The sequence below is a fragment of the Ambystoma mexicanum genome, chromosome 6p (assembly GCF_040938575.1).
Source record: "Ambystoma mexicanum isolate Mex_15411 chromosome 6p, UKY_AmexF1_1, whole genome shotgun sequence".
Taxonomy (NCBI): domain Eukaryota; kingdom Metazoa; phylum Chordata; class Amphibia; order Caudata; family Ambystomatidae; genus Ambystoma; species Ambystoma mexicanum.
Genome location: NC_090935.1, coordinates 573,038,259 through 573,060,897, shown reverse-complemented (window position 1 = coordinate 573,060,897; position 22,639 = coordinate 573,038,259). Strand labels below are relative to the sequence as shown.

The 22,639-nt window shown below is 45.8% G+C and overlaps 1 protein-coding gene across 1 annotated transcript in view; it reads right to left on the bottom strand.

The window, feature by feature from the left end:
* SLC30A5 (solute carrier family 30 member 5) overlaps positions 1-22,639 on the bottom strand; it is a 738,926-nt gene that overhangs the window by 517,301 nt on the left and 198,986 nt on the right. The window contains exon 7 of the mRNA XM_069627390.1: positions 17,265-17,341. Within this exon, the coding sequence (XP_069483491.1) occupies positions 17,265-17,341 (77 nt within the window). The remainder of the gene's footprint in view (positions 1-17,264; positions 17,342-22,639) is intronic.

Genomic DNA, 22,639 nt, shown 5'->3' with positions numbered 1-22,639 from the left:
TCAGGCAGCACTGTACTTGCTTTCTAGCTTCTGACTGGCTTTGCTTGCAGCATGGTTCTCACTGCAGCATCTCTCTCTCTGCTGTGTCTCTCTCTTGCACAGCTGACTCGCATTCAAGCATCCCGCTACTATGTAGCTCCCGCCGGCAACCACTAGAACATAGCATAGGCTTCCTGGTTCTGGTAACCTTCCTTCATCACTCTTTCTCCTCTCAGTATTTTGGTACAATTTTTCAGGAGGAACCCTGTAGTCACTATAAGATGGTTGTATGGGTTAAATAAAACAATACACCATGACGGTCTGTTAACTTTTGGGGGGTTAGACCTGGAGTGGAAAGGTGGATACCGACCAGCAGTCTTTGTCCCTTTCATGAGGGCCCGCCGTATGATCATCCCTCTGGCAGCCACCTGAAGGGATGGGATTAGGTAGCGCCTCCCCTTTTCTGGCCATATGGGAAGAGAGTTTCGCCAGAGGGTGAATGATATCATCGCTCGATTCATCATACCACACAAATCACACCACTAGCAGCTCACCCAACTCACCATCACCCCCCCTGAAATGCTCTTTAATTAATGCCAGAACCATCCCAGTACATGCCCCAGACATACATGACCTAATCATTACAAACGACCTAGACAGCCTCGCCATAACGGAAACCTGGCTCCTTGCTACAGCAGGCCCTGCCCTAACAATGACCATTCCCGCAGGTTATACAGTTCTCTGCAACGATACATTTGATTGTAGAGGTGGTGGGGTAGCCCTGATCTACAGAGAACCCCTCCTCACCAGAGCCTTCAATACAAGCCCCCCACCCAACGGTGACATCATGTCTGCCAAACCTTCGCTATCGCCCACAACTACCATCATGATACACCTAATCTATCGACCTCCAGGACTCACCCTCTACTTCGAAGAGGACATCTTGCAACACTTCACCTCCAACCAACAAACCCAAGACTAGACTCCCTCTCCTTGGTGATCTAAACCTAGGTTTTAATGAAACTAGGGAAAAGGATGCATTTCCCTGGCCAAAGCTGTACATGCTTCTGGCTTCACTCAATGTGTATCAGCACCTACTCACATCCTTGGTCGCAGGATGGACTGGCTTGTGGCTCTTAACTGCGATACCTCAGTCCTATCCAATATTGCCTGCCATGGTCAGACCATCACATCATTGCCTTTTCCATTCCCATTACTTTGGTGAACCTGCCTCCCACTAACACTGTATCTGGGGCTCCCTTGCCCCCTGCAGCCCCTCCCGCACTGGTACCCTTCTCTGCCGCTGCGGTCCCGGTTCCCTTGTAGGCATTGGCTCCTCTGCCACCTTCTACCTCTGTCCCCCAGGCACTCTTGCCACTTATGGGGGTAGGGGACTACTGTCCCCTGCTACCCCGTTAGTCCTTCACAGATGGCAATCTGCTCCACATTGCCACGCTTAACACACGCTGAGCTTTCAAACACTCCTCTGACATCTGCAACCTCTTTTAACTCTTGGATCTTGATGTTCTTGCCCTCACAGAAACTTAGTTCAAGAATAGCTCGGTCACATGTTTTGACACACTTCTGCCAGAAGGCTAAAAGATACTCTCTCTGCCTAGACGAAATAGACCAGGTGGGGGAGTAGCAATGATCTTCCCTGAGTGGATCCCTGTGTCTGTCATTCCCACTCAGGCCGACTCATCCTTTGAATGCCTTAGTCTGCAGGCTCTCCTTCTCTCCCAGCTCCTCACTCCTGCTGGCCACCTTCTATCGGCCACCTGGACATCCCTCCCTCTTCCTTTCTTAATGGGCTGACCTGGCCTCCTCTCTCCTTTCCACCTCTTCTCATCTCCTCCTATTGAGTGATCTCAACATCCATCTTGACTCCTTTCTACAATCTTTGTGACTCTCTCTCTCTTTCCATCTTACCCACTGGACAAATGCACATCGCTGGCCACACATTGTATGCTTGCATCTCAACAGACATTCCTCTATCAATCCCTCTCACTACCTCTCTCTCGTGGAATTATCACTCTCTCCTCTCATCTCACTTAAAGCTCCCTTCAACTCTAGCATCAATAAGCACAACACTGCCTCCCGTTTACAAGGTCATCCGACCCATGAATAGAGTCAGTAGCCGCCTTTGCCTCTACCTACTCTGCTACTCCTGCGGCTGACTCCCACCCTGACACAGCCCTCTCTAACTTTAACCTCTCTGTTTCCAACACTTTTGATATTCTTGCCCCTGTCATGAGGGTACGACTGAAGCCTATCAAAAAGTGCAACTCTTGGTAAGGCTTCGAACTAGCCGCCCTTAAATGCAAGTGCATGGTAGCCGACCGCAAATTGGATTCCTCGGGGGCACCCTCTGACAAACTGGCCTGCCACCTCCTTCAAAGATAGTATAGACTCTGCATCCGCTCCAAGAAAAGTCTTGATTCAAGCCTGCATCTACACGGCATCCAATAACACAGCCAAACTCTTCAAAGTCTGCAAGGAACTAGCCAATCCTATCGCAGCCTCCTCCACCATTGCACCCACCCAGGCCCTATGCTCGGCCCTGGCTGCACACTTCATCTCAAAAACAGGATATCGTATCCTCTATTTTACCACCGCATGCACCAACCTCTCCTGTACTGCCCATGACCACCCCCACCCGTCCCCTTCTTCTCTCTTCTTTCTCCCCTGTCTCACTTGAGGAGGTCACTAGACAAGTCCTGTCTATGAAAGCCTCCTACAAAACAGGTGGACCCTGGCCCTCCAAAACCATCAAGGACAACGTAGACTCTTGTCCCAGCCTTGGCCGACCTCTGCAACCTCTCCTTCGCCACTGGAGGTTTCCTCACTGCTCTTAAGCACTCCCTTGCGCACCCTCTCCTCAAAAAAACCTTCTGCTGACCCTTCCGTTCCGGCAAACTATCGCCCTATCTCTATCAATCCTTTCCTGGGCAAACAAGGGCTATTTCTCAGCTTACCCTCCACACTGAATCTGTTGGTTTCTTCCATGACCACCAGTTTGGCTTTAGAGCATCCAGAGGCACAGAAACTGCTCTTCTGAACACCTGTGGAGATCTGCTCTCAAATCTTGATTCTAACTCTCCCTCTGTCCTCATTCTACTCGACCTCTCCTCTTCCATCGATACAGTGAATCACAACACCCTGATCGCACGTCTCCTTGATACCCTGGGCATCACTGATCAGGCCCTGGCGTATCTAACCTCCTTTTTCTCTGACCGCCCATCTCAGGTGGGATTGGGGCCTTTCTCGCCCATATCACTCTCTCCACATACAGTGTTTCCCCAGGGATCTAACCTATGCCCCTGGTTTTCAATGGCTACATGGCCCCCCTGGCCCATATGATAGCCACCTTCACCTCCAACTTTCAGTGTTACGCGGATGACACGCAGCTCTCCTTCAGGCTACCCTCTCCCTATTTCTCTTCCTCACTCATACCCGACTGTCTGTCTGCAATTCAGTCGTGGTGTGCTGCAAACGACCTCTGCCTCAATGCCAGTATTCTTCCTTTTCTCACTTTCCTCCAGAGGCTCACCGTCTCCAGAGCCCTGGTCCTCTCTAGGCTAGACTATTGCGGCAGCCTCTTTCTCAACCTTCCCTCTTCTACTCTCCGTCCTCTTCAACTCATCCAAAACAGAACCGCAAGACTTATCCTTGGCCTCAAGCCCAGGGACCACATCTCTCCGGCACTGAACTCCCTTCACTGCTTCCCCATGGCTGCAAGGAATAAGTTCAAGACTCTTTGCATTGTCCACAAGGCTTTCTGGGGTCTGGGTCCGCTCTGTATGCAATGCTCTCTTCCTAAACACTCTCCTTGCCGAGCCCTCTGCTCGTCTTCCTCTAACTTTCTGCAGGTGATCCGCTTCTCCAAGCGGAGTCTTCAGGGTTGGGGGGAGATCTTTATCCACTACAGGTGCCTTCCTCTGGAACAGCCTCCCTGCCTCTATCAATCTTGAGCAGGTTCTCCTTAAGTTCTGGAAATTCCTCAGGACTTTCCTCTTTACCTCCTCCTTCTCTCTCCCTCTTCCCTGCTAACCACCTCTTTCTACTCAGTCACTCTCTCTTCTCTACTTCTGCTCAGTTTTGCTGACTGGCTGCCTGGTGTACCTTCAGAGCCTCACAGGTCCCAAGCTCTCCTCGCCAGTCTCCTGCACTTGCCCCGGGGCCTTGCACTTGCCACAGCACTACTACACAAGGTCCCTATTGCCTCCCCACGCACTTCCTTTTCTGTGCACCTGCATGATCTGAATATACCGTGCCTAGTAAGATTGCGTGTTTTTTCTTCCTTATGTCTTCCCCTCCCATGCATGGTTGTGCTTTGAAACACTTGTGTATAAGCCCATAATGAATAAACAAACATCAAACCCTGCATCAGCACCACTACAACCATGCCCCCTGGATTATCCCACTGCTCTCGAAATCTCTCTAAGGAATGGCTTTGCAACTACTCTAAGACCTTAGGCCTCCCCTAACCTTCTCAACTAACCTTACCACACTCGACCAGTACAACAGCCTTATCATCAAAGCAGTAAACACAATTGCCCCCTCTGGCACAGCAAAAGGCCAAACCATCCTCACACAAACTCCTGGGTTTACCCCAGACCTCCAAGCCCTTCGCTCGAGGAACTGAGATGCTGAGGCTGAATGTACTGACGCAGGCAAGTTTTCCCTCTTACTTCTACTAAAACTATCTACTACATTCAACCTTGTTGACCACGAAACCCTATGCCACCATCTTACTACCGTCACCAACCTCTCCCCGGAACAACAAAATGGATTGCTTCCTTCCTTGCTGATAGAATCATGCAAGTCTTGGCGGATAAGTCCGCAGCTGCCTCCTGCCAACCTATCACCGGTCGCATGCTGCCTCCCGCAAGGTTCCTGCATCTCCCCCACTCTCTACACGAAACATCTCTTCAACCACCTGGATGTCCTTGGAATCACATACACAAACTATGCAGATGTCACACAGATCCTCCTCCACCCTCACTGGAAAATATTCCCAGGATACCAACACACCCAACAACACCTATGAGATCATCCAAACATGGATGGCCTCCCATCTGCTCTGCCTGAATGACAAAAAAACAGAAATTCTACTTGTTGGACCCAAGCCCTACTCGACAAACTAGTCCCCACCCTTCCAGTCCTTTGTGATAGACTGCACCACTATCCCAGTTGCACCAGTAGGGAAAACACTGGAAATGTACCTAGATGCCACCCTATACATGACCAGGCAAGTCAGTGCCATTGCGTCTTCTGCTGCCCACACCACAAAACGTATAGTCAATTTTCAGATAATTTGCTTTGTTTTTAAATCTGTACATGGTCTTGCTCTATATTTGTCAAATAAAATGTAATTTTACCAACTTAAGCACACACTTCGATTTAAATCATCAATGCATTCTGCTAGTCCTCAGCTTCCGTTGTAGGTCCAGAGTAGACAGACAGTTTGTGGCCATTGGCCATGTCTCCGTCAGTGAATATAGCGTTGAAGTAATCCAGTTTAGATCCTATGATGGCTTGTGCGATAGCGATCAGATTATTGACAGACAGGAACGGTCTGCTCTGCTAGTGTTTAAACGTTTCGTGGTGTGGGCAGCAGAGGATGCAATAGCGCTGGCTTATGTTTAGGGTGGCATCCAGGTAAATTCCCAGCTACTGTTGAGACCGTGATAGGGATACCGTTTATCACTAACGAAAGGAATGTCGGTTATCCACTCCTTTATCTCATCTGTCTGGGGGAATTGTATGGTACACCGCCCCCTTGGAAGTAGAAGTGGCTGTCTGCACAACCAAGCTCTCCGGGCTTGGATGTTTGGAGAGAAACTCTGGGTAAACGGAGGGAGGCCTAAATTTAGGGGTGCCATCTTCCTGTTCAAACTCCACAGCAGCTGTACGCCAGCCAAGATAATCTATGACCTTTGACATCACAGATCTGTAGGATGCATCAGCATGCCCAGATCACTCAGGTGTACCAAATTCCACCTCAGGAGACGTGTCTAACCCACTAGCATCCCCAAGTGTGTCAACCAGGTCCCTAATCTTAGATTCCTCTGAGACAAGCTTTTCTGGAATGCCAGGAGTGCCATAATCCAGGCCAAACCCAAATACAGAGATGTCTTCCTCTTCCTCCTCCTCATAGATAGAGCTCATAGACTTAAAGAAGTATTTCTTTGTCTGTGGTTTAAAAACCTTTCACAAGCTAGACAAGGATGTCAAAGGTTTCAACAACGTCGACTCGACACCTTTGAAGGGACAGACTGGAGTGAAGATGGAGTATTTACTGGAAGCGTTGAGTTCACGAGTGGTGCTCGAGGGACCTTCGAGACCTTTATGTCCGGGCTCTTAGGTGCACGAACAGTGGTTTTTATTGACACCCTGACGCTACACAATGGGGTTGGAAGTCTTTCGACTTCTCTCAAGGGTTAGTTGTTGCCGCCTTTGCAAATACGTCCATCATTCTCTTTTTTTTAGGGATGCGTACCAGTTTTCTCTCAGGAACTTCCTCGAGGACGACGATAAAGAGTGACGAGACCTCGACCTGGAACGATTTGCATGTTTGCTGCCTTTCTTGGATCGGCGAGCAGAAACTTCTCTCACTATTTTGTCGTTGTAAGATTTAAGCTTCAACGCAGTGGTCGAAGTGGATTTCAGGGGGTTGGGGGGCCTTCCCAGGACGAGTTTCCCCTTCCTCTCTTTTAAGGCCTTCACCGTCATCGATTGAAATGAGCCAAAGTCATCAACTTTGTAGCCCGTTCCCAAACACCAAAGAAATAGTCGCGGCAGATACGTTATTGAAATCTTTAAGCTGCAATCAGTGCATCTTTTAAATCCTGTTTTCGGGCTAGACATGGACCCCGACTAATTTGAAGTGCATAGTAAAGATGAACGCTGAGGCGAGTGAACCATTTCAAGCAAGCTGTGTGGAAAAACGGAACTGAGGCAACAGGCGTGGTGACGACGCTCAGCGCCCTCTGCTGTGAAAAGTTGCCGAGCTGCAAGCAGGATATCAGAGTTTACCAAATGAGTAATACATGGGAGGGCACAATCCATTCGAAAGAAAAGGCCTAACTTTAACAGAACGGGATTGCCCTCTAAGAAGGACTAAAACAGACGAGGCTTGATTGGAAATGCCAGCACTGGTAGAAAGACTGACAAAACAATTTTATCATAAACCATATAGAATGCTGTGAACAAATCTAGCATAAATAAGAAAATGTCCCTCGTCCACATAACTAAAGAGGTCTTCTCATCCGGTAACCAATGCAGTTTCCGTGCCATGTATAGGATAAAAACCTGATTGCAGAGGTTCCAAAATCTTTCACATTTCTTGAAAGGACTCTGCAATTGAGGCATAACTACCATCTTCATTATTTTGGCCAGCCATGGAAGACAAATAATAAAGTGATAGTTGTTTAGAACGCCAGGGTCAAGAGAAGGTTTCTTCAAAAGAGCAGAGAGACCATGGAGACCTTCAAGAAAGATAGAACGCACCCATGAGACAGTGAAAGATCAATGAAAGTGGCAGCAGTAACAGCCAAAGAACTGGCATAATAGCAGGCAACACTGGCTGACAAAGCACCAACATTTTAACTAGCAAGTTAAAGGCATTTATTTAAATTGTAGATGTGAAAATTAGGATACTAAGCTTCCAAGTCTAGATTCTGTGAGGACTACACATTTCTCCATCTGCAAATGGGGCAGTTTCTTTCATCTATAAAGGCTAAAAGGTGGAAGATGAGGGACACGTATGGCAACCGGTTATAGCCAGCATTCCTTCCCCGGGAAAGCTACCGCCTAAAAGTGTCATGTGTCCAGCAGACAATATGGTGATGAACTCTACTTTGCTACGGGAATAAGCTCAGATGTCAAGAGAGAACAGTCACTTGAGTTATGGCCTATACCTTACAAACTACCTTACTTCCAAGCATGAAAGTATGAACCCATGTGTGATTGAATTGCAACATTGTTTGAGGACGTACTTATTTTTATTCTCTATTCATTTTAGAACATGTTAAACGTTTCCCCATTCCCCCATCCCCACCTCTTCTCCCCCTCTCTGTTCCGTCCCCACACCCCCGGGGGGCTTCTATTAGGAAAGATTTCTCTTTACTGCACCTTTCCTTCCATCTTTATGGAACCCTCAAACATTTTGCTTTTATTTTTGTATCTGACCTGTACTTCTTGCAGTGCAGTGAAGCACCCCTGTTTGGTCCCTCTTCTCAAGCCAATAGGGCGTGACATAGATCCATTCACCATCAAGTGCGTTACCGAAGAACTGTAGTTGGCTTGGACCATTTTTAAGAAGTCCCCTCCAAGGCCCATTTTCGGCATTACCTTTGCTAAGGACCACCACTCCACTCGGTCGAATGCTTTTTCCGCATCTAGTGATAAAAGGACAGAGGGAGGGAGCATTTTCTGGGCTTTCTCCACTAAGTGTGCCACCCTCCTAATGTTGTTGGCTGTTTGTCTCCCCAGGACAAACCCGATCGATCCTGATGAATCAGTGATGGGAGATACCTGTTTGCCAATATTTTAGTGTACATTTTTGTGTCTAAATTTATAAGCGCTATGATCCATGGGATCTTTATTGGGTTTGGGTATGAGGGTGATCTCAGCCTCTTCCATGGAAGATGTAATGCTTCCCGTTGTCTTAAAGGTGTTATAAAGCAGCGTCATTTGGGGAACCAGCAGTGACGCATATGTCTTATAGAAGACAGCGTATATCCGTCCGGTCCCTGGGCCCCGTTTGTGTGCAATTTTGCAATTACTCTACCCACCTCCTCTTCTGTGATCTCCTGGCCTAAAAACTCGCGTACCAGGTTCTCCTGGCCTAATAACTAGCATACCGGGTCCCGTTCTGGACAGCTGTATTTTTTTCCAGGAAGTCTAGCTGTTGTTGGCTCAGAGGGTTTTGGGAGTGGTATAGGGACTCGTAATACCTCGCCATACATTCCTGTATTTCTTCAGCGCGGGTGCAAGGCTCCCCCTTTCATCCTTCATGGCTGTAATTTTATTCTTGCCCCCTGCTCCCCTCAGTAATCACGCTAGCAGTGCGTCCGCCTTCTTGGCTTTAGCATAATATTTTTGCCAAACAAATAGCAGTGCAACCTCTGCTTTTTTTGTTCCGAGGACTCCCAGTTGCCCTACAGCTTTGCCTGTAGGCCCTGAATGTGTTTCCCCTGCCTTTAGCTGGCCTCCTCCACCTCTTCCTCTAGTTGTATCTCTAGAGCCTTCATCTGTTTCTCCCTTTATGCCCTTGTCGCTATGAATTCCCCCCTCAGAGTAGCTTTAAATGCATCCCACCTAATGTGTCAGATGTTTATTGAGCTCAAAGAAGGCCTTGATCTTGTCCCCATGTCCTCTCGTATCACTGGGTCCCCAGCAGTTCCCCCGGGATCTTCCACCTCCATACCTTCGGTGTGCATCCCTGCAGGTTCATTTTCAATGATACAATCTTGTGATCCTCTATCCCCAGAGGGCCTACCCCCACTTCCTCCACCCTCCCCATTAGGTTAGCCGATACCCATATGTAGTCAATTCTGGATTGTGTACCATGAACCCCCGACAAGAATGTATATCCCTCCTCTTCACCCCCCACACCCTCCCAAGTCTCCTCCACACATTCCTTAGTCCCACACTCTCAAACCCATCGTCCTCCCTGCGCTGACCTGTCCCGGTCTCTAAGCCATGCCAAGTTGAGGTCCCCCATCAGGATGTGTCCCTTCGCAAATTGTTAAACTTCAGCCACCCAAGAGAATCTCCACAACGTCTTCCTTTTGAGAGGGGGGTTGAGGTCTTTCACATTATGGGTTATCCATTGGGTGGGTCTCGCTCATTATTGCATTCCCCTTGTCCCTCTCCCATGGCTGTCGCCTGCTTCTGCTCCCTTCCTTGGCAGTACTTGCCCCTCGTCTCTTCCGAGTTGCAACTTTTCTGCCCCCTGTTCCCTCCCCTGTCGTCTCCCCCACAAACTTGTCTCTTGCTTCCCCCTCCTTCCTGCTCCTCTCCTCCTTACCCCATCCCAGTCCCCAACTTCGGAATACACCGCTCCCCTCTTTCCCTACTGCTCCTTCCCCCTCTCCCGGGCTGGTCCACCCTTCCTAACTCCAACATGTTTGTGCTCCCTGTGCCCTTGGTCATACAAGTATGTCCACCATTCGTGCTTGAGGGTTCTTTGTTGCCTCCCCTAGCCCTCTAGCACCCCTCCGCCTCTTCTCCCTCTTTCCGGCATGGGCCTCGCATTGTCGCTCTCCTTCTGCGCCTCTCCCCTACCATGGTCCACTCCCATGGTCTAGGCCTTGGCCTATTACCTATTACAGGGACCCCCGTCTCCCTGCTGGTCTTGATCCAGAGGCAATATGTCCGCTCCCTCATGTGTAGAGATTTTGCGCTTTTGTACCACTTCCCACTCGAACACAAGTCCAAAGGGAAAGGTCCACTTGCATATCCAATTGCACATTTTTTCAAGTCCTTGACTATTGGGCCCATTTGACAACGCTTGATTAACATGCTGTTCGCTATGTCTTGGTATAAGGAGATGTGCTGGCGCTTGCATAGCAGCAGCTCCTGTTGTCTTACTGCTCGCAAGACCGTTTCCTTTTGCCTATACCTTGAAAATGCTGCCAGGACGTCCCAGGGCCTTGAGTTGGGGCCCTTATTCTGTCGGCCAACCCTATAGATATTGGTGAACTCTATTGCCTCTCGCTCCGTTCCTCCCAATCGGTCTGCGAAGAACCTCAGAGTCACCTCCTTTAGTTCTCAATCCTGTACAGACTCCAGCAGTAGTTGTAAACTTACGTTGATCCTCCGGGACATGTTTTTCATGTCTTCCACTTGCAGCTCCAGGTTCTGGGTTGCTACATTTAAATGTTGTATAGCCTCACTATTAGTTGCAGTCTCTTTGTCCACCTCCTGCAGGCCCCTTTCTATTAGATCAGTCTTCTCCCCTAACTAGCCCACTTCCTGCCTTATTTCAACCAACGCTGAGTTAAGGTCTGTGCGCATTAGTTGTAATTGCTCTTGGAAAGTCTTGGGTAGGGTCATCTGGAGAGCCAGCATTTCTCCATGGAAGTCTTGCCTTGAAATAGGTGCTGATTGCTCCACCTCCGCGAGGTCTCTACGCGCCATCGGCCGGTCCAGGTTGATCTTACCGGAATCCTTCGCTTCTAAGGGTGGCCACATGGTGGGGAGGGTGCCCGGTGTATCCACCATAGTGGGTGCTGCTTTCGTGACTCTACCTTTTAGTTTAGAAGTCATTCCTCCCCTGTGCTTTGCCTCGTCCTCGTTGCGATTTTAAGGGTTAGGCTGAGTGCCTTGGTCTGTTTTGTGGTGTGAATCATGGTCCGGCGCCCTCACTGTCAGTGCTCCTATCTCTGCATGGTTGATGCTGTTGCCCCCAGTTATACCCTTGGCAATTCTTGAGTGCCGTGGGGGGGAGGGGGGACTCTTCCCCTCTTCAGTCCTAATGCCCCGGCCTCAGGTCACTCCCCGGGCTGCCTGCACTTGTTTGCAGGGGTGTTACCACCGTGGGTGGGTGGGCTCTGGATGCATCTTGTTTCCCGGGTCTTTATGGGGCTTATGCCGATGAAGACCAGGCCAAGGTAAGTCCCGGGCCCCTCCGCTTTTCCTTGCCTCCTCCCTGCAGCGTGAACTTTGTCTGTCGGCTATGTCAGGTGGGTCGGCTCTATTTTCCACGCCCACTTTCCGGGGACGCAGTGCTGTGAGTTTGACCCCTAGGGCTCCCAGGTCCGGGTCGATGATGCCCCCCACCGCCCGACTCACTGCATTCTTCTTTGACTGCTTCTGTCCTTGCCCCTTGCCTCTGTTCCTCAGGGCCAGCTCCACCGTGCTTATACTGCTGTTTGGTCGGGCGTGCGCCCTCTCCCGCGGCCCTTCTAGTTCCTGCTTCGCTACCCACAGGAGCATGACTTTCCTCTGGGGTGCGCCTCGCTTCTTCTCCATCGGGTCTCCGGCTCTCCTCCTCTGGCCCGGTCATGTCCTCCTTTGTTCCAGCTCTCTGCCCCTGTGGGCCTCGCCCCACCGCCTCTCTCAATCTTGCTTGGCTCCTCGGGTGCCGATATTCCCCTGCCTCCTCGATCCTCAGGGCGGATTCCGCTCCGCTTTCTACACGTTCAGCCCTTCTTTTGTGTGCTCAAAGGGTGGTGGAACAGCCTTATTTTTGTGCTGGCTTTGCAGTTGCCATCGACACGTCTATCTTGCGTCGGTGGTCATCTTGGAATCGAGGACATACTTTGAAGTGCTTAGTCTTTGATAATATCGACCCAGTCTGACAAAGAAATACAGATACTGGTATAATAAACCCAGAGGTTTCTTCACCCACATTGGCATGACTCCACAATGAACATTCATGCTTCCCCCTAACCCTTTCTAGCAAGGACATACTTGCTTGAAGGAAATGTGCACAATTTTGCTTCATTCACTGGGCACATGCCCTTAGATAATGCTCAAATAAACCAGTTTAGGAATCTAGGTCTCTGGTAATTGGTACCATGTTTCCACTATTGCTAACACAAACATACTTGACTGTACCAAAAATAATAGAACAGTAGGATTGTTGTGACCTTCTTTGTCTTCCCCATGTTCTTTAGTAACCAATGGAAATAAAGGCAAAAGCTTGAGAAAATGCAGCAAGAACGCCACAACTTTAAAATAAAACCTCCACTCTCCCCCACTAGATAAAAATAATATATCACACCCGACAACCTCCTGCCACTCCTCCTTCCCACTATCAATGCTCTCCCAAACAACTCAGATCCTGATCTCCTTGTGGAGACCTACAACAACACCATGGCTAAAGCCTTAGACACCATTGCACCCCTGAAGCTACGCAAATGTAAACAACAAGCACACCTTAATGCCTGGTTCACACCCCACCTAAAAGAACTAAGATTACAAAAAAGGAAATTAGAATCTCTATGGAGAAACACCCCTTCGGACGAAAATAAACTGCAACTAAAACACTTTGCAAATAACTACAAAAAAGAAATCCTACGCACCAAAAAAAGTCAACAAAAGAATTTCCAATGCAAGTTCCAATACTAAGGAACTATTTACTATCCTTGGGGAACTGGAATCCCCTGTACCCCCCCATAACAACACACCCAAAGATAAGAAATGATGCACCAGCATCCAGAATGCCCTAGCTAATAAAATAACTACACTCCAAACTAAAATTGAAAAAAAGAAAGCCGCTTTGACTCCCAATGAGACACTACCTACCAGCCCTACCATAAGCATACAAGGCCCAGCCCCATTAAAAGTCTCCAAAGTAACCATCCAGAAAACTGAAAAAATTATCGCATCCCTGAAGCCTTCTAACTGTAAGGGGGACAACTGCCCAGCCCAACTAATTAAGGACGCTGCAAGGGACCTAGCCCCTTGTATTACTAAATTGATTAATGCCTCCTTTTCTACCAACACCATCCCAAACAACTTAAGAGTCATGGGATTTACCTGTCCTTATGAAAAAAACCTTAGACTCCTCTATCCCCACCAACTATAGGCCCATCACCACGGTACCCTTCCTTCTCAAGATAATAGACAGAGTATCCCATCTACAAATCCAGCATTATCTTGAAACCAACCAGCTCCTAGGTGTCCATCAATCCGGGTTTAGACCAAAACATGGCACTGAGACAACCTTAATCGATCTTTAGACAAAATTGACAAGCTCGACGACAAGGGTAACACTGCCATGCTATTCCTCCTTGAACCTGTCGGCGGCCTTTGACCTGGTGGACCATGCAGTTTTATGCGAACACCTAGCATCGGCTGCCCACTTCAGAAGCGAAGCCATAGCCTGGGTCCAGTCATTTCTGGACAATAGAACAATGAGAGTCATCTCCACATCGGCATCAGTGGACCCTATCAAAATAGCATGCAGTGTTCCCCAAGGTTCTTGCGTCTCGCCAACTATGTATAAAATAGTTACCAAGCCCTTATTTGACAAATTGGGTAGATTGGGTGTCACCTAAACAAATTATGCAGATGACACCCAGATCCTCATTCCCCTTTCGGGCAACTTTGTCTCAGATACGGCGTTGGTAAATGAAATATACCTCCTCATTCAGGCATGAATGGCAACCCCATGGCCTCTGCCTGAATGACGATAAAACAGAAATCCTGCTCCTCGGCTCTGTTGCCAACCTAAAAGAACTTACCCCCAATTACTCTGCATTTAACATTGATGGTAATATAATTACAGTTGCTAAAGTAGTGAAAACGTTAGGCTTTTACCTTGACTCCGTCATAATAACAAAGAATTATTTTATGTACAACAGTCTTAGACCACGCCCTTTCATCACCTAACTAACCCATTTCATACAAATCTTTTTGATCTGCAGCAGGCAAAAAAAAAAAAAAAAACTCCTAGGCCTAGGCACTCATTTCCATGAATGCCAGTCAGTAGCTACGTGCATTGCTTTCCCGCCGGGCCAAGATACCACCGCACAGAGAAATTTGCCAAGATTAGGAGGCTTCGGGTAGTTGCATTTTACTTTACCTTTTTACTCACAGCACCACGAATCTCCTCCTTTTCCCTCTTTGAGCCTTTGCACAATCTATTACGCGTGGGTTTTCCCATGTACGTAGATCCATGTAAAATATGGGAGTTTTGCAAATGAATATTTTTTCATTTTTGCTCCAATGCAGGAACAAGAAAAGAATCTGATTAAGCATTCAGATACAAGAATGTAATACACCTTGGCACGTCAGACAGATCAGGGTGTCTAGGCATCCCTCCGTTTGGACGCCGGAGCGACGGGGTCCAGCATGCAGGTCCAGTCTCATGTTTTTGAGACTGCTCCAACCCATCTAGGTGAGAAGAGAATCACACTCTTTCCTAGAGACTAATGCACTTCTATGCTGCATGCAAAACTCATCCATGCTAAGCTTTTTAATGGGCTTGGTTCAATAAGTCACTCCAAGCTAGCCAATTGCCACCCAGCCTTATTTTCCTTTGTCTAGAACTTTGCAAGTCACCATTCCCCCCCGACCCCTCTCTTTGTCCCTTTTGCAATAGGGCATCAAGAACTCGCCCTGAAGAAGGTGGTAGCCGAAGACCACCGAAACGCGAAGAATACAAATGGGAATCTGCTTCCAGATTGTGGATAGATGAAACAATCTCCCTCCTTTGGGATATTATAGAGTGTCTGGAAGCTAACTGATTCTGGTTCCTTTGTTATGTGATTCCCCTAACACGCGTTGGCAGACCCAATGGGGGGGTCCCCTCATGGAATCTACAGAGTGAATTATTCAAACTTGTGGACTCCATAAAATGAGCATATTGCAATAAACCAACACAGCAGGAAGCACCATTAAACATATTGGTTTAACCAACTATTTACAGACTTGGACTCAGCACTATACTTGTGAAAATCAAGCAGCAAAGACCATAAAACAGACCTGCTTTATTAACCTTTTATTGACATGGATTTAGCATTATACCTGTGGAAATTGAACCAATCTTGAATTTAGTATACAGGGTAAATGTGTATACACATTGGATCATAAGTATACACAAATGAATATCTGGTGTAACAATTGAAATACGCAGAATCACCATTATAAACTGTTTTTTTGATTTTTCGATTTACGTTTGTTATTTTCGATTCAGATTTGATTTGGGAGAATATCTAGCTGGAATTTCATTTTCATAACCCAGCATTTAGTTTCTACTTTTACTCTTTGACCTTACTACATTCAGAAACATTGGTCTATCGACTTTCAATTACTCTCCTCCTCCCTTCAGCACTGCGGTTCTGTTCACTGGTATCTTGACTATTTCTATCTTCATTCCAATCTTTAAACAACAGGATTAGCAATCAGAAATCCTTTATTTTTCCCTTTTTTGCACTCACAATGTGTTCAATATATGAAAAGCACCTGGTCTATATTTTTTCTTTGTATGCAACCTGAAATGTGCACTTATTATATTAATAATTATCCATTTTAAAAACATTAAGACTGGTGTGGCCTTTATTTACACAAATGTATGCATGAATAGGATGGAGCTTGGGGTAAGATTTGGTACATTTAACAAAAGGTATTTTACTAATTTTATGAATGTCTAAGGTAAAGGTAACCATTTCTTTTGCAGCGTTTGTCTTTATGTTGTTTTTTACCTTGACTCCTCCTTGACACTGAAGAAACAGGTACATTCTTTAGCATCTTCCACTGCCTATACTTGCAGACTTATTAGGGCATGCCGAGCTTTCCTAACACATGCCAGCTGCATTATCCTCGCCAATGCCCTAATACTCTCTAAGCTCGATTACTGTAATGCCCTGTACCTGGGAGCCAACAAATACATCACTGACAAAATACAGATATTGCAAACAATGCCCTTAGAACTGCCCTCATATATCTAATGTGATAAGAGAACAACACTGGCTAAAAATTAGTGACAGGATTTCACTTAAAACAGCCTCACTAACCTTTAAGTGCCTGAATAATGCAGCTCCCCCCTACTTTGCAGAGAGAATAGTCAGAAGAACATCGATCCACCCCACCAGAGCTGCCAACTCCCACTGCCTACAAATACCCAGATATAGGCTAAAAAAAACAGGCGGAAGCAGCTTCCCGGTTAAGGAAGCCCAATACTGGAACGCACTCCCATTCAACCTTAGAATAGATCAATCCTATTACAGTTTTAGACTAAATATCCTCACATGGCTACACTCCCAACGACCTCAATGACTAACCTCTGCACTTCACACTAGCTAGCCCCTGTATCCCCTCCTGACTTTTGCCAACTTTGTATGTATATTTATTCCTCACCAGTTTTGTCTAATATGTTTATGTAATACTCTCATGCATCCTTCCTCTACTATGTAACTAAGCTTGAAGTATCCTTGTTTTCTGTACTTTATTGCGCCCAGTTACCTATGGGTCCGGCGCACCCTACAAATTAATAAACAGACAGACAAACATATAAAATCAATGGCACTGAAAAGGAGAACACCATTACTGAAAATGAAAATAAAGGAAAAATGTACTTGGAACAAAATCCCCAAAACATCATAAAGAACCACTGGGTCTTCTTGCGATGGCATGCAAAAGATTGTTTTTTTGTTCACCAACAATATGGTTTCCATACTTACAGCACTGTGTTTGTTCCAATCTACTGGTTCAGTCTTCTGTGCAATTGCTGTAGATTCGTTTATGGTCAATACATTTATTGCAATCAAAATGTAATATGTTTGAACTATATTCAAATAATCATTTGCATTAAAAAAAAGGGTTACCTTGTGGTCTGCAACTCCTAAGAAAGAGAAGGCTGTGTAAAGGAAATGAGTAAGAGCGCTGTCGTGATGACCCTCAGCTGAACAAGTCAATCAAGTTAAGGATTAAACTCCATTTAACCTATCCCAAGCACTTCAAACAAAAAAAGCATAGACCCCCTATTTAGCATTTTGATACAGTTCACTTGGGAAAAAATTAGGCAACTACCTTGCATTTAAAGGACGTGTCCTTCACACGCCGTTGTGCTAACTCTGAAACAAGAAAATTGTAAGCATCTGCACAGTCTTGAATCCATCAGTATCGAGGCAACAGTCTTCATGTTTAGAAGAGTTTACAAACACCAAGAGATTTTCTACCATTACACCACCTCCACATCTGGCAGGAAGCGATTCAGTAGATGGCACTGTGTTATGCAAGTCTTATTTAATTATTCATAGAAGATGTAATTACTTGAAAATAAATCTACTTGGAATGACAATTCTCCATCTATGGGAATATATTTGTATTTCCATAGGTCCCCATAGAAAGGGTGCTTTTGGCAAGTTCTGAGCAGACAAAGGGGACAAGAAGGCAGCTTTTGATTTGACCAGTCCAGTTACAAAAATGGACTTTCCCACACTTACTATACATGAAAATACACAGTCACTCACACACACAAGCTTGAATAAACAGTTCAAAAGCTATAGAGGTCCCTTAACCCCTTCACAGCTATAACACATTGAACCAGTGGAGGACTCCCTTTCATAGGAATAGGAGGAAGGGGAGGCTGTGAAAGTAATGTAGAAACGAGGTGGGATATCATGCTTTTATATTATAGCTTTTACTAGGCCCAGAAAAAGAGGAAGACAAACTAATTGGGAGATAAGCCACAACTAGGGCTACAAAACATTAAAGAAAAATCAAGATAAGAGCACAGAAAAATTATTGCTTTTTTTAAAAAATGTTTACGTTCAATGACAATTGGAGGGACCATTGGTTACATAAAAAGATATACATTGTATTAGGGCTTACGTCTCCAAAATCCCAATCTTCAATCGTTGTTTCCATATAGTTTATAGCACACACAAAGAGCAATATCCTACGAAACCAGTGTGAACAATAAAGTCTTCACCGTCCAGAAGTACCACGCTGACCCTAAGTTAACACAAGTGTTTGCAGAACAGGCTGCCAGTCACAGTCCCCCACGAGTGATCATGAATGAAATAAGGACTCACAAATGCCATAAACAATGTTAGTCATTAAACATACAATAACCAGTTCTGGCTGAACACTAAAAGCCATTGCTCGCTTGTCTAGAACAGCTATTCAGTAGTAGCAACACAATTTCTCACTTAACATGTCTGATGAAGTCTCTGACATTTATAAATAGTGGGCACATAGAACAGCATATCAGAACTCTTGGCTGCCACATAGAAACACGTGTCAGAACTCTTGAAGTACCATATCTGCAGCTCATCAAGGATTGCCAATTCGGTACCATGAGAGCAAACACTTTATTTGCAACGTTATTCTTTTGCAGTAGCGGCCATCTAGTTATGGTCAAGTTGCTGAACCCATAGGAAGGGCACTTTTTGGGCGGCTTATAACTTCGCTTCCCCTGGACGAATCCTCACCTTTGCAGGACAAGTATATGGCCTACTCTGAATTCTTTTGCAAAGTTTGGTGAGGTTTGGTCAGGGGGGGGCAAAGCTATAGGGGGGTCCCAATTTTTTTTCCCCCCATAGACTGAATGAAGAGAAAAAAAAAAAAAAAAAAAAACTTTGCTCATGCCTACAGGCCAAACCGCAGGACGGATTTTCACCAAATTTGCGAAAGGAGCGGCGGCTTGGTCCCGAAAATGTGCTTTTGTAAATTTGGTGGACCAGTAGTTTTTTTTTTTTAAATGACCAAAAAGTAGGTCCCAAAAAATGTGTGATATCTATGTCTGCTCTGCGGACACTTCTATGTTCACTCCGTGGACAGGACGCCGATTGGCTTAGAAGGCAACGTGGTGTCCGCGGACATCGGACGCGCCCACTGATTGGATGGTGAAAAGCGTGAAGTGCGTCAGATTTTTGGAAACGCCCGCCATCTTGGAATTCGCAGACTTCGGCCGCTGTCCGCAGACATTGCGGTAAAAACATATAAAAAAACACAACATTGCACTTTTCAAACTTATCAAATATTCTCTGGGGAGGTGAGGGGTGATGAGAATGGGATGGGATGGGATATGGCTGCAAGAAGCAAAAAAAAAAAAAAAAATGGTGTTTTTCGCAGCGGAAGTCCGTGAACAGTTCAGATGTCTGCGAATAGTCCTGAGAAGTTCGCGGACACCTCAGCATTACAGGGTTGGTGAAAAGCAGTTCTTGGATGGCTTACTTTGGAGCCACATAATGAAACTGCATGAAATATTGCAATTGTATCCCTGACCTGATTCCGAATGAGTTTGCAAAGTTTGGTGGGATTTTGTCAAGAGGGGGCAAAATTAGAGGGGGTTCCCAAAATATTGTAAAGGTTTATAAATGTGGTGCCATTTGACAAATCTACACAAAGGTTTGCAAAAAGATTATAGATCTAAATATAAAAGTTTTCGTAAAGTCTGAACGGGTTTTGGCAAGTGAGGGCTAGATATTGTATGTGCATACATTTGACACTTTTGAAAAAATTAAACGTGGGTGGATTTCCAGAAAACTTGTGTAAGGAATATTGGCAATGAGCTGAAAGCATGGTTTTGCAAATGTGCCTGTGTTTTATTTTTTGACAAGTGTCATAATGTAGGTACAAAAAATAGTGATATACCTTTGTTGACTGAGGTGTAGCCTGTGGCCATGGGCAGTGGCCAGATTGTCCGGGTCATGGAATAAGGTCATGATCCGGGTAATCTGGCTACTGGCCATGACCATGAGGGACAACACATGGTGTTAAAGTGGCCATGTCCACCTGGGACTGGCTTTGTGGTAAAATTATTCAAAATTGGGATGGGTTTGAAAGGGAAGAAAATGTGCTTGTGGTAATATGGTCATGGGGTTCTCTTTTCACCTTCTGCAGGCTGCCATGGAAAGCGAAGAGGGGCCCTGTACTGAACCCCACCTTCCCTTTCCATGGTGGTCATCTTGAAAAGGATTTTTCGCATCCCGGTGTCGGAAGAAAAATCCTTTTTTTAGCACCCCAGGTTCCCGCTTTGGAAACCTAAGGTGCTAATGGCCTTCATCCCCCATGGCAGGGTCTGGAATGGGGGGATAATGGTCCGGAGACCTCGTTATCCACCCTCGCTTTGCTTGGGCTGATAACTTGGGCTGCCAGGCCGGTATCCACCGTTCCAGTCCCTGGAATGGGGGATAAACACTACAATATTTCAATTAGCATAACACAAAATGCAAATGGAAATGTTGGGAAATCTTATTGAGTCTATGTACTTTACTGAGAAACAAAGTAGATGGAGTCTATACGTTTTTTATTGTTCTATTTTTTAACTGTGAAAGGTGGTTTCTAAAGGAATATTTATTTTATTGTTTTTGGATGTATGTTTTTTTTTTTGGCAAGAGAGCTTAGAACGAAAGGTGGGGAGGGAAATGAGGGAAGAGGCACCAACATTAATATGGAGGGGCAGGTGGACAGGGGAAAGTGTTGTGCGTGTGTTATTTCTAAGGTAGGGGCAGTGTTTCTCAAGCTCCTTGATTACAGCAGTGGTGGTGTCGCTTGGGGAGGAGGAATGGCATTAGCTGATTCCACTTTAAGATAAATAGCAGTTTTGCTAAAAGTATGTACTGTGTACTTGATTGTTAATGGACGAGTAGGAATAGGTGTTGGAGCTGTGCAAGGGAAATTTGGAATCAGTAGAAAATGCAGTTCCGATCTTATCGTGAAGTGCAGACGGGTTCTCGGACACGTCATTAAGGCGCGTGCCAGCGTATGGTCATGTGGCACTGTCCGGAAGTTTCGCAATGAAGTCAGAAGTTCGTAGACGTCTACGGATTCAACACTAGTTGAAATTGTTGCAAAAAGTGTATAGAAGTGTTCAAAATGATTCTAGAAGGTGGGAAATGGCAAAGTTTTAAGGTGACACTTTGTAAATTGGACACAAATATTGCTATATTGGGTAAGTATGATATTAGTAAGTTGTAGGAAAATAGCATGCACTGGTAAAAACCCATGAAATTCACTGAACAAACTTTGTTAAGGGGACGTTATGGTTAAGTTGCACTAATAAAAACGTATGAAATTCAACGAAAAAACTTTGTTAAAGGGATGTTATTTTTACAAGTAAAACCGAAAAAACCCTAAAATTCGCCAGTTATGGTAAATTAAGCAACTGTGACTCGCACCACCACCATGCACTGCTAAGAATAACACCCATGACATCACAAATATGATTGATGACATCACTGATGATGTCACATTTCTAGCCCCTTCTTTTTTTGTTCACTGACATATCTAGGACAGATGAGTTTATTCACCGACAGTCAAAAACTTAAAATTCAAAAAGGTATCACATTTGTAGACGTTGCTATTCTCACATGTTCTTACAGTACTTTCCTTAGAATTCAACCACATCTTATGATGCACATACATAGGGGAAGAAGCAGGCTTGAAACACAGCAATCATTTCTATGCGTAAAGATAATCATGTTGGTTATACACAGTGGGTCACGATACTGCCTCTTGTTTACTTACTTTACTCACTCTGTATAAGCCCCATATTTGTATACATTGTGGTCTCTTAATGTTTTGTGTGTAGTAGTAAAAGTATGTAGTAAGTGATACATTATTACCTACTTGGTATTTGTTTTACAGTATGCAAAAGTGTGGCACAAAAGCATTCACCGTTTTACTATCCAACATTGGAAAATTAGAAATATTACATCTCTATGGTGTATGCTGCAGCCAATGCCTATGTTTCTGTATGAGTAGGTTCCTGTACTAGAAACAACCCTGCAATGGAATGTTCTTTGGAGCAATACATTGCATAATCAAGTATGTAGTTCATCACACATCTCCAGATGAACCCTGGCACTTTTTGCCAACATTGCATTCACAAACCCTTCTAGGGACTTCTATGAAAAGTAAATGCACATGTGATGTCATCAGTGATGTCATCAATCATATTTGTGATGTCATGGGGCCCAGCATCCTTTCCTGGCCCAGTGAAGCCCTTTTGGACTACCTGATCTACAGAGGCCCTGTGCAGTGCTTCAACTTTCCAGAGCCTTCAAAAGTGTCCCTGGACCATCATGTCTCGAGTGGGCTAGTGTCATGCCACGTGCCACTTGGCGCCTGTGGAACTGCTGGGGGCGCGGACATTATTCCGCCGCGCACGCTGGTAGCCTGTCACGCCCACCTGCAGCTCTGCCCGTGCGTATGCGCGCTGACGCGGCCCGGAGTTTAAATACAGCTGCTT